Here is a 13,158-nt window from a genome sequence, read left to right on the forward strand (position 1 = left end):
GGAGTGGACAATTTGGGGGAAAATCTAATAGATACGGAAGCTGTTGAAAAATGGGACAAGATTGAAGATTCCGTTTCGTAGTGCAGAAGTTGTTGACGTTCTTGCCAATTCTTTTTCATTGAGAACAAAAATCTACAGTGATAATTTTGTGGGTATTAGATTGTCAATTGTAAGATCATGTTCCAGGCTACCCTCCAACTCCAAACTAAAAAAGAAATCTTTGCGGGAATTTCAGACTCTCAAATGATAGATGTTGGAAATCTGGATTTACATGTGATTTCCAGCATAGAGTACAATGATTTTAAGTTGAAGACACTTGCAATTCTTCTTCTACATTCTAATTCTCCTATGTGGAGCTAGTAAGTCTACAAGAGATTTTACGAATGAGCTTAGTTATGGAAATTAAATCCTTATCATTGATGTTTCTTCTGTAAGATAATTCCTACCCATACTATGAAACTCTGCAAGATGAAATTTTGTGCATCCAACATTATCATTCCAAAAAGAGTTTTGATTACTTTCTCAAATTTCTTCGTGTTTATTTCATAGTAGATAGAAGAGATTAAATTAATTGGGATGGTAACTGCAAAGCTCTAAACAAGATATGTCTTCCCACATTTCTATAGATACCCTATCTTTCAAAGACCCAAGTTTCCTAACTACTCTTTCAGCTACAGGTTCCCGCACTACTCTAGACCTATGATTGATCCCAAAAGGATGCCCTAAATAATGTGTTTGGAAATTACCACCTCAAACCCGAATGATCTAGGTCAAAAGTTTAAATCTGGATTGGAGTTAACTCCGAACACCATGCAGTTAAGCATTTTTATTGAGTATTGGCCAATATGGTTGTGGTTCATTGATTCATGAGTGAAGTTGAAGTTTTGTATTCAAAGAGTATTTGCATACGTGTCTATATATAGCTTCATAGACCATTCATTAGCTTTGATCTAGAGAGCATTGTTCTTAGAATTTTCCTGTCTACATTTTGAATGCATTTCCACCTACTACCATCTTCTAGACGTCTTCTTAATTTAATTTTGATAGGCTTAAAAGGCCAATTGCATGATGGCTTGTTTCATTGACCTTTTTGTTATCCTTGTGAATGTTTTCTATCAGCTAATCATTGATAGAAAGTTCCACATTTTCTGTATAGATGCTCAAAATGCATGTGTTGATTGCATATAAGAAGGGAAAGTATCCCAGTTATCATTAAACTATAGTTCTTAGAAGTTTGGATTATATTTGGGAACATATGTAATGAATCTGTTGTACTGTGGCATCATTCTTATGTATGACTCTTCGAAGCCATTAGTCCCAAGTATGGTTAGTTTTATGATTTTAAATTAGTAATCTTTAATTTTAAAATGCCAATGATAACAATCAAGTTATTATTTTGGTAAAAAGTATCTTTTATTGTAGTAAATTTTTTTGATTGCTCTTGCATAATTTCCATTAATGTATGCTAATCCCATCCAATGCGAATCGAATGTAGGATACATATTTCTGATGAGGATATTTGGGAGGAAAATGAAGATGGGCCTACACTTATTATTGAAAGCATTCGTGATGTGGTTCAGATATTCATAAATGGCCAGTTTGCAGGTATGGCTTAGCTTTTTTCCAAAATATATCCAGGATGTTACTTATTATTGGAAGTAATTTATTATGAGTTTTCTATTTTTTTCTATGTAAGGGCATTGATGTCCTTTCACACATTAGTTATTATAAATATCTGCCAAACTCTCATTATGAAGCTTGACAATTCATCTCTTTAATTCTTCTTGGTATCAGAGCCAAAGAGGATCCATCAACTTCCCTCGGGTTTCCTCTTCGGTTCTTTGAGATATTGAAGTCCCCTCTCTTCTTTTCTCATCTCTTTTCTTCCTTGATCAACATCTCTAGACCTTCAGACCTAATAACTTAACAGTAGCTTCGTTAGACGGTCTCCCCTTCGGGCGGTTTTTTCTTCTTTTTTTTCCTTATTCCCTTTATCGTAGGTTGCGATAGGGATTTAATTTGTTTTTCACTTGCTGCGATAGTTTTTCGCACTGTGTTTTTTGTCCTACGATAGAGTTTCTGCCTTGTATAGGCTTTTTTGATTTGATTTTTGCTCTACGTTAGGTTTTTTCTATTCAATTCGTCTTTGGAGTGTTGTTGGGTACTTGCAATAGGTGTTTTTTATTCCTTGGTTCTACCTTACGATAGTGGACTGGGTGTTGCAACTGTGCTGTTGGGCTGTGTGGAGGCTTGCGATAGCAACTGGAGACCCATTAGGTGGCTTGCAATAGTAGCAAACAACCCTGTGGAGACTTGCAACAGCAGCAACTGTGGTGTGTGGGTTGTGTGAAGGTCTGCGACAGCAGCTGGCCCTGTAGAGGCTTGCGACAGCAACTGGAGACCCATCAGCCACTGTGGTGACTTGCGATTGCAACAAACAGCCCTGTGGAGGCTTGCAACAGCCGCAATTGTGTTGTGTGGGTTGTGTGAAAGTCTGAGACAGCAGCTGTGGGCCCTGTAGAGGCATGTGACAGCAGTAAATAGCCCTGTGGAGGCTTGCAACAGCAGCAATTGTGCTGTGTGGGTTGTGTATTAGAAATATTAGGATAGATAGTTAGTTCTAATTTGGTTTATATGTATTTATTTCTATTATTCTTTCTGTGTAAGGGCATTTATGTCCATTCCCCTATTATGGGTTATAAATATTTACCAAGCTTTCATTATGAGACTTGAGTTTTCTCTTCTAAAATTCTTCTTGGTATTAGAGCCAAACACAACTCCTCTCCGTTCCTCCTCACATTTTCTTTGATTCTTGTCTTCTTAATCGCATATTGCGATAGAGACTTTATTAGTCCTTCACATGCTGAATAGAGACTTGCGTTGTAATTAATATTTTTTTTTATACCCTACGTTAGGGTTTCTCTTACGATCAGACTTTTAAGCCCTAAGCAAGCCAACTATAGATCAGATTCTGACTTGTGATTAGCTTTCCGGCTCCTATTATACCTTGCAATCAGCTTTTCGGCTCCTATTATACCTTGCGACAGCAGTAGTAGAGATGAATCTCATCTGCGATCAGACTTCCAACTCCTAAAGTGCTGTGCGATCATACTTCCAAGCTCTAAAGTGCTGTGGAACAGCAACAACAGGTTTCTACAAGCCTGTATCTCATCTGCATCAGCTTTTTACTTATATTATACCTTGCTACAGCAGCAGTAGGTCTGAATCTCATCTGCAATCAGACCTACAAGCCCTATAGTGCTCTGTGACAGCATTACCAAGTTGCTACAGATCTATCTCCCACCTGCGATCAGTTTTAGGTATTCTACAGTGACTTGCGATTCAACCTTCTTCCTTAAAGTGGCCTACGACAGCAGCCATAGGTCCTTACCTTTGTTGCGATTACTTCTACATGGTCTAGAGTGCTTTGCGACAGCAACCTACAGCAGCAGCTTGCTATTGTGTTCACTTCAATCAGCTCTATGGAGTCTGATCTGCTCTACGACAGCAACACATGGTTGTTGGGTGATTAACGATCAGCCCTACAACCCTTCTCAGGCTGTACAAAGCCCTGTAATAGCAACTACTTTTGGTTCTTTGGTTAGTTCAACCTCACGACAGCAATAGAGACTATTTCTGGTGTTACCGACAGCAATCAATAAGACTTTTTGGCCTTAAACAGTATTAATACGGGAGATCTCTCTTCAATCCAAATACAGTACTAATTGTACAATGACTTCAATTCACGAGACTAAGGACTCTACCATCACTTTTGGGTCTAATTTTTCTGTCCAACGTATCACCAATGCCCCACTAGATGGTTGTAACTTTCAGAGTTAGTCTCGGTCTATACGACTTTATTTGGGTAGTCGCAAAAAATCTGGTTGGTTGTTAGGCAGTATTCCTAAGCCACCCCCACTGATCCCAAATTTGAACAATGGGAAATCAATAATTGTATTATTCTTGGTTGGTTATTCAATTCCATGGAGCAACACATCTACACTATGTTTATGTATCATGAGATTGTCTCTTCTTTGTGGTCAGCTCTCACTCAGACATATGCATATGCTCGGAATGACTTAAGGATATATGAACTTTACCGAGATATTGCTCAAGTTACCCAAGGAAATCAGAGTGTTGCAGATTATTTTGGATTTTTTCAATCCCGTTGGGAGGAGCTCTCGCACTATGAGTCTAGGGATGAGTTATCTACAGAGGCAACCGGGTATGTGGTCAAGAGGATTGCTCGGCATCAGACATACCAGTTCCTCATGGGTTTACGCCCTGAGTTTGAGGCACTGTGCACCTAAATCCTTAATACCACTCCTCTACCGTCATTATTTGAGACATTTGCGACTATTGATAGCGATGAGCGTCGTCGCCGCGTCATTCCCTCTCAGACTTCGTCTTCGATCACTATCTCCACTTTAGATACAAATCAAATGGCTCTTGCAGCTAATTCGGGTGTTGTCAATTCCCGTACTCAAGGATCTGGGAATCGAGGCCGTGGGAGCCATGGGCGTGGTAAAGGAAGTGGTCTTAAATGTAGTCATTGTGGGAAGATTGGTCATGAGAAGCCTCGCTGCTTTCAACTCTATCCCAACCTGTTGAGATCTTCTGGAAGACAGCCCCGTGCTGCTATTGTGGAATCTACCTCTGTTGATCATGCTTCCCTTGGTACTATTGATTTGCAACATCTTCAGACACAGATTACAGTTATTGTACGGGATTAACTCCAGGCTCAGACTCCCTCATCCTTGACAGTTGCATCTATTACCATTCCTCCAGGTACCTCTTCTGCTTTTCATGCCATTCAGTCTGGCTCTGCTCCTCTAACCTGGGTCATTGATTCTAGTGCCTCTAATCACATGACCGGTGAGTCCAATCATTTTATTTCTTCTAATTTTCCTACTACTCATAAGGAGGTTCGCCTTGCTGATTGGTCTCTTCCCCGGTTCATAGTAAGGGTACTATATCTCTGTCCCCTGGTTTTCCTCTTGATTCTGTTCTCCATGTTTCACATTTATCTCTTAACCTTATGTCTGTGAGCAGTATTACAAAATCGCTTAATTGTTCTGTAACTTTTTTTCCTACTCACTGTGTCTTTCAAGACCTGACTTCGAGGATGATTTTTGGCAAGGGATATGAGAGGGATGGGTTGTACCTGTTTGAAGCTCCATCTACTGCTGCACCCGCTTCCGTGCTTCCATTCACTAGAAATCATATTTTCTCTTCTCAAACTTTAGACTTATGGCATGCTCGCTTTGGACATGCTAATTTTCAGTACTTATATTCATTATTTCTTACTTTAAAACAATCTTGTAGTGGACACAAATTTCAGCGCTCTGTGTGTGAACTTTCTAAACACACACGTACCTCTTATATTCCTCGTATGCATAGAGTTAATGTTATTTTTGATTTGGTTCATTCTGATGTGTGGGGGCCTTCCCCTGTTACTGCATTTAATGGTCATGGATATTATGTTACATTTATTGATGACTATTCTCGTTGTACTTGGGTTTATTTAATGCGTTCTCACTCTGAGGTACTACCTATTTTTGTTAATTTCCTTAAAATGATTCAAACTTAATACAACATTACCGTCAAATCTCTTAAAACAGATAATGGTGGGGAATATATCTCTGATGGGATTCGTTCCCATCTTCATGAGCGTGGTATGCTTCATCAGTTAACCTGCCTATACACTCCTGAGCAAAACGGGGTGGCAGAACGTAAAAATCGCCACCTCATGAATATCGTCCGTTGCCTTCTGCGAGGGATGCATGTTCCCATGTCCTATTGTAATATGGCAGTTCTTACTGCTGCTTTCCTCCTGAATCGTGTTCCCAGCCGTACTTTAGGGGGACAGGTGCCTCTTCATGTTCTTCGACCTGATAGCACTCTCTTCCTTATTACACCTAGAGTTTTTGGGTATACTTGCTTTGTTCAGGATAGAACTCCTCATCGCACAAAATTAGATGACAAAGCTATCCATTGTGTCTTCTTAATTTACTCTTCTATGTCAAAGGGTTATCGGTGCTATGATCCCTTCTCTCATCATATTATTCATTCCCGGATGTCACATTTTTTGAAAATGTTTTATATTTTCGTACTTCACCTTCTTTGCAGGACTCTTTTCCTTTGCAAGATTCTTCTCCAATAGTGCTACCATCTCTAGTTTTCTCTCCATCTTCAACTTCATCTTCATCTACGCCGCCGCCATTGCAAGTTTACTCTCGTCGCCCTCCCCCCTCTCAAACTTTGCCATCCTCCTCATTGGACTCAAGTATGTCGCCTTCTACATTTACACCTAGTCCTATTTCTGACTCTCACTTACCTATTGCACTTCACAAAGGTAAGCGAGGGTGTGTTACTAATCACCCTATCGCCCAGTTATTTCTTATCAGGGTCTTTCTCCTTCCTATCGAGCCTACCTTGCCACCACAGACTCTATTGAGGTTCCTCGGTATGTATCTGAGGCTTTACGTGATCCAATGTGGATCAAGCCATGACTACTGAGATGGATGCATTGCAGAAGAACAACACTTGGGATCTTGTTTCTTTTCCTTCTGGGGTACGGACTGTTGGTTGTAAATGGGTTTTCACAGTTAAGTAGCTTGCAGATGGTACTGTTGATCACTACAGTCGTTAAGGGATTTACGCAGATTCCGGGAAAAGACTTTGGAGCCACATTTGTACCTGTAGCCAAACTGTCAACTGTCCGTTTACTTATCTCTTTAGCGGCCTGTCATTCTTGGTCTCTTCACCAGCTTGATGTGAAGAATGTCTTTCTCAATGGTGATCTGACAGAGGTCATTTATATGGATCCCCCTCCGGGATTTCATCTTCAGGGGGAGTATTCTGGGAAAGTATGTCGCCTTCTTAAATCTCTGTATGGCCTAAAGCAATCTCCAAGAGCCTGGTTCCAGCGTTTCTCTAAAGTCATTTTATCTATGGGGTTTTCCAGATGCCACTCTGACCATACTTGCTTTACTCGACGAAGAGTAGATGGCCGCAGTACCATTGTCCTGGTTTATGTGGATGATATTATAGTAACTGGAGATGATGCACAATGGATTGATAGGGTTAAGAGGCAGTTGGGTAGTGCTTTTGAGGTTAAGGACTTAGGTCCCCTCAAGTATTTTTTGGAGTTAGAGATAGCTTGCTCACGTCGTGGTATTTCGTTATCTCAACGAAAATACACATTGGATCTTCTTCAGGACACTGGTATGCTTGGTTGTCGTCCTGCCTCGTCCCCAATGGATCAGAATCACCGTCTTCACGCTGAATCTGAGGAAATTTTATCTGATCCTTCATCTTATCAGAGACTCGTAGGCCGTTTAATTTATCTGACTAACACTAGACCGGATTTGACTTTCGCAGTTAGTGTAGTCAGTCAGTTTATGCATGCTTCTCGCACCTCTCATTTTGATACCGTGTATCGTATCCTTCGCTACTTGAAGTCTCGTCCTGGTTTAGGCTTATTTTATTCATCTACTACTCAGCCACATCTGTCATGTTTCACTGATGCTGATTATGCGGGTTCTCTTACAAATAGGAGATCTACATCTGGTTTCTGTATTTTCTATGGTGGTAATCTTATCTCGTGGAAAAGTAAGAAACAGAGTGGTTTCTCGTTCCTCTGCTGAAGCTGAGTATCGTGCTATGGCCCTTGGCACATGTGAGCTTCTTTGGCTTAGATCTTTCTTAACAGAGATGGGATTTCCTACTGTTGGTTCCTCCTCGCTGTTCTGTGACAACAAGTCTGCAATCATGCTTGCATCAGACTCAGTCCTTCACGAAAGGACTAAGCACATCGAGATTGATGTTCACTTTCTCAAGGAGAAAGTTAGATCTGGTGCACTTAAGACAATCTTTGTTTCTTCTTCAGATCAACTTGCAAATATGCTTACAAAGTCTGGTGGACCTTCTATCACAAACTCTCATCTCGCCAAGTTGGGCCTAGTTGATATATTTGCCCCAACTTGAGGGGGAGTATTGAAAATATTAGGATAGATAGTTAGTTCTAATTTGGTTTATATATATTTATTTCTATTATTCTTTCTGTGTAAGGGCATTTATGTCCATTCCCCTATTATGGGTTATAAATATATACCAAGCTCTCATTATGAGACTTGAGTTTTCTCTTCTAAAATTCTTCTGTGTGCAGGTTTGAGACAGCAACTGCGGACACTGTAGAGGCTTGCAACAATAATTGGAGGCTGTGTGGATACCCTGCGACCGCAATGGGGGTGCTGTTGGGAAGTGTTCTGCCCTGCGACAGACTCTGTTGGAAGGTTTTCTGCCCATCAACAACAACAGGGGTGATGTTGGGTGTTGCGACGACAAGGCTAAGGTGCTACTTCTTTGGGTATTGGGTTGAGATTACAAGATATCTCCCTTCATGCCAAAGTCTCAAGTCTGGGTTCTTACACCCTAAGTGTATGTTAATTTGATCATACATTATTTCTCATCAAATTGTAGTTTTTCTACACTTGATTATTGGTCTTCTTTTTATCCATTTGTCGTTGAGAGTTACGATATCGCATCAGTCTTGGTCTCGGTTCGTTAAATTTTATTTGGGAATTAGAGGCAAATTTGGATGGCTTTTGGGTAGTGTTACTACTCGTTGTGGTAAGGGAGCCGTAGTCATGGTCGAGAGAGTAGTTATATTTGCGATCTTTTTGGGAAGACAGGCCATGAGAAAGTCCGATGCTTTCCATTTTATCCTCATTGTTTGAGTTGTATTGCCACTCCCTCGTTGGGACATTCTGCTCATCGTGCTACCACTGTGAATTCCTCACTTATTCCCACCATTGTCTCTCCTGGCACTATTGATTTACTGCAGTTTTAGACCTAGATTGCCACTTTTGTTCATGATCAAATCCGTACTCGCTCATCTTCGACTGTGGCCTCAGGTATATCTTCTGCATTTCATGTTACCCAGCATGGTCCAACTCCCATAACATGAGTTATTGATTCTGGTTCCTCTAATCACATGACCGGTGAGTCTAGCCATTTCATTTCATCTATTTTTCCTGATACTCATAGGAGGGTTCGCTTTGCTAATGGGTCTCTTACACCTATTCACAGTAAGGGTACCATCCCCTTATCATTTGGTATTTCTCGACTTTGTGCTCCATATTCCTCATCTATCTCTTAATCTTTTGTCTATGTGTAATCTTACCAAATCTCTAAATTGCTCAATGATTTTTTTCCTATTCACTGTACCTTTCAAGACCTAACTTCGAGGAAGATTTTTAGCAAGGGGTATGAGAGGGATGGGTTGTACTTTTTTGGATTTTTGCATACTATTGCTCCAACCTCTATGTTGTCATCTTCAGGGAGTCGTACTTTTTTTTTCTCAGTCCTTAGATTAGTGGCATGCTCGTTTAGGACATGTTAATTTTCAACACCCATGATTTTTATTTCATGTTTTAAAAAACTCTTATAATGGGCATAAGTTTCAGTGTTCTATATGGAGCTCTCCAAACATACTCGTACTTCATATATCCATCGCATGCATCAGTTTAATATTATGTTTGATTTAATTCATTTTGATATATGGGGGCCTTTCCCTATTACTACATTTACTGGTCATCGGTATTATGTTACATTTATTGATGACTATTCTCGTTGTAGTTGGGCCTATTTGATGGGATCTCGATCTGAAGTGCTTCTTATTTTTGTTAACTTTTTAAAAATGATTCAGACCCAATACAACATCATTGTTAAAGTTCTTTGGTTTGATAATGGAGGTGAATATATTTCTGATAAGATTCGCTCTCACCTTCATGAGCATGGTATACTTCACTAGTTCACTTGCCCCTACATTTTTGAGTAGAATGGGGTGGCGGAAGGTAAGAACCGCCATTTTATGAACATTGTTTGTTGCCTTCTTTGAGGCATTCATATTTGTAAGTCTTCTTCTTAATCTTGTTCCGAGTTGCACCTTAGGGGGATAGATGCCTCTTCATATTCTTTGCCCTGATAGCATCCTCTTTCTAATTACACCTAGAGTTTTTGGGTGTACTTGCTTTGTTCAGCACCACACCCCTAATCGCACGAAATTAGATGACAAAGTCATTCGATTTGTTTTCTTAGGCTACTCATCCATGTCAAAGGGGTATTAGTGTTATGATTCTATTTCTATCATGTCATACATTCTATGGATGTCACTTTTTTTAAAAATGTTCCCTACTTTCGTGTTACATCTTCTTTGCGGGACTCTTCTTATGCTCAATTTCCTATAATACTGCCTTCTCCGGTCTTCTCTCGAACTTCGCCAACACTTAAGGTTTACTTTTGTAGCCCTCGCCCCTCTCTTACCTGGCAACCTCCTCCTTGGACTCAAGTATATTATGTCCTACCCCTGCTCTTATCCCATCTGTTTCTAACTCTCACTTACCTATTGCACTTCGCAAAGGTAAGTAGAGGTATGTTACTGTTAAATAAGTCTGTAGGGTTATTTTAGTCTTTTTACTTCTTTATTTCTCTTATGTAATACTTACATAGCCTAATTGGGCTAATTAATCAGATTACAATTCTCTCTTAATTCTAACTTGGTATCAGAGCAGCTTTCTCTAACTTCATCGAACTTCTTCTTCAACAAATCCCATCGATTTTTTTTTTCATTCAAAGAACACCCTCACTTCACGTTGTTTTTCAACTCAGATCACCCCTGCGGGGGTTCTCCATCTCAGTATACCCCTAATCGAAGCATACGATAGGGATTAATATCAGTAGAGAGCCTGCGGTCAGGCTGTATTCACAGCTATGGTGCTGTTTGAGATCAGCGACACCCACAATGACTTTGTTTAAGCCCTGCGATCACAGTAGAAGAGAGTTTCTTAACAGCCAACAACAGTGAGTGGCTGTTCTGCCTTGAACGACGCTAATAGGTGGCTGTTTGAGCCTTACGATCATAGCAGGTGCTGTATTTGGAGCAGGCGACACCTTTAGGTGGCCTCTCTGCCCTGTGTGACACTAGTAGGTAATTGTCTGGATGTTTTCAATCACAACCAGCGAGGTTCTACCTTGTGCGACAGTAGTGGGTGACTCTGATTAGTTTTTAATCACAGCAAGTGATTGTTTTTTCATCAGCTAACATTAATAGGTGACTGATATGCTGTGTTATAAGTCTTGAGATCACAACAGTAGATTTTTTCTTATTTTTTGATCATCGTAAGAGCTATTTGGGAGTGGCAACAGTGTTTTTGAATACCTACGGAGGCATTTGATTACAGCAAGGTGCTGTTTGAGTTTGTTCTAACAGCATTATTACCTCTTGAGTCTCTATGCTTGCGAGAATGACCGCTTAGGTAACTCACAGCAGTGGTTAATCAGCCTTCACGTCTCTTTCGATCGTGTATTGTCACCTTTAGGGTGCTGCGGTCACTTTATCCTAGGGAGTTGTGCCCTAATCTTACTCGAACTATCGTCCAACCAGAGTACTCAGATTATTTGATGGCCTCTGAGACATCTTCTTCCTCGATTACTGGTAATAATAATGGATCAAGTGGTCCTTTATCTCACTCAACCGATTTTCCAGGTATTCAGATCACTACCGTAAAATTAGATGGTCTTAATTATGTCCTTTGGGCATGATCAGTTGAAATGTTCATTGGTGGAAAAGGGAAAATCGGTTACCTAACTGGGACAGACAAACAACCTGCACAGACTGATAGTTCTTACTCCCATTGGTTTGCTAATGATTCTATGGTCCGTTCTTGGTTGGTTACTTCTATGCAACCACACATTGCGGCTGGTTTTATGTTTTCCTCGACAGCAAAACAGATATGGGATTCCGTAAACAGTACTTACTCACAACGTCAGAATAATGTCAGGATCTTCAATTTGGAGCGTGAGATTTCTCGTCTTTCCCAAGGAGACTCTTCAGTTACTACTTATATCTCACAGCTACGTGCTAGGTGGGAAGAGCTGACTTTCTATTCCTCATCCTATGCTTGGAAGGATCCTCTTGATGAAACATTATATTCGTCAATTCTGGATAAGAATCGGGTTTTTCAGTTTCTAGCGGGTCTTCGGGAGGAATTTGAGTATGCGCGAGTTCATTTATTGGGTATGGATCCTTTTTCGTCGCTACAGACTGCTTATTCATATGTCTTAGCGGATGAGAGTCGTCGTGCTGCTATCCTACCTCATTCTTCAGGGGATCATTCTGCTATGCTTACTCGCCTATCTTCTCCACAACCCCCCAGTGGGTCTATGCCTACCCGTCAACGACATAAGTGTGATCATTGTGGAAAGTTAGGTCATGTGAAGGCTTGATGTTATGCACCTCTTTCAGTTACTACATCCTCATCAGACTCGGTATCTTTATCCCAAGCTGAGCTTGACAAGTTCAGAAAATTCTTCAATCAGATAGAGACTTCATCTCAGCCGGTTTCTACCTTCGCTCACTCAGGTACATTTGCCTCTGCAAACAGTGTTTCCACCACTTCCTCACCATGGATCATTGATTCTGGTGCCTCAGATAACATGACCGGTATGTCCTCCCTATTTCAAACCTATAGTGTTTGCTCTAGTCATCGCAAGGTTCGCTTGGCTGATGGTTCTTTGTCTTCCATAGCTGGTCAAGGTCTTTTACCTGTTACATCCTCTTTATCCTTAACTAACACACTACATGTTCCTCAACTAACTACTAACTTGGTATCCGTTAGTAGTCTTACCAAAAATTTGAACTGCAGTGTAACCTTTTATTCTTCTCATTGTGTCTTTCAGGATCTGAAGTCGAAGAGGACGATTGGCACTGGACGTGAAGTTAATGGATTGTATCTCCTGGATGTTCCCGGTTCCCCTAGCACCCCTTCTGCTCTTCAGCTTAGTAGTTTTAGTAGTCAATCTAATAAGGCTCTTGTAATGCGTTGGCATTTACGCTTAAGCCATATTTCTTTTGGATATTTGAAACACATGTTCCCTAATTTATTTAATAATAACAATGTGCTTGATTTTTCTTGTGAAACTTGTCAATTAGTTAAACATGTACGTTCTTCTTATCCTATTAGTATGAATCCTACTACACCTGCTATGTTTGACTTAATTCATTCTGATGTGTGGAGTCCTTCCCCTGTCACATCTACTCTTGATTTTCGCTATTTTGTTTTGTTCATTGATGATCACAGTCGTACCACTTGG

At 40.4% G+C, this 13,158-nt stretch overlaps 1 protein-coding gene across 6 annotated transcripts in view; it reads left to right on the forward strand.

Moving 5' to 3' along the window:
- BGAL9 (beta galactosidase 9) overlaps positions 1 to 13,158 on the forward strand; it is a 69,206-nt gene that overhangs the window by 39,436 nt on the left and 16,612 nt on the right. For all 6 annotated transcript variants that reach the window (XR_015175253.1, XM_086431519.1, XM_086431517.1 and 3 more), the window contains one exon: positions 1,496 to 1,605. Coding sequence is in view for 5 of the 6 variants with exons in the window: in XM_086431519.1 (XP_086287645.1) it covers positions 1,496 to 1,605 (110 nt within the window). In the remaining variant the exon portion in view is untranslated. The remainder of the gene's footprint in view (positions 1 to 1,495; positions 1,606 to 13,158) is intronic.

Source organism: Akebia trifoliata, unplaced genomic scaffold (genome assembly GCF_017979445.1).
Source record: "Akebia trifoliata isolate Shusen 1 unplaced genomic scaffold, ASM1797944v1 Contig01302, whole genome shotgun sequence".
NCBI lineage: Eukaryota > Viridiplantae > Streptophyta > Magnoliopsida > Ranunculales > Lardizabalaceae > Akebia > Akebia trifoliata.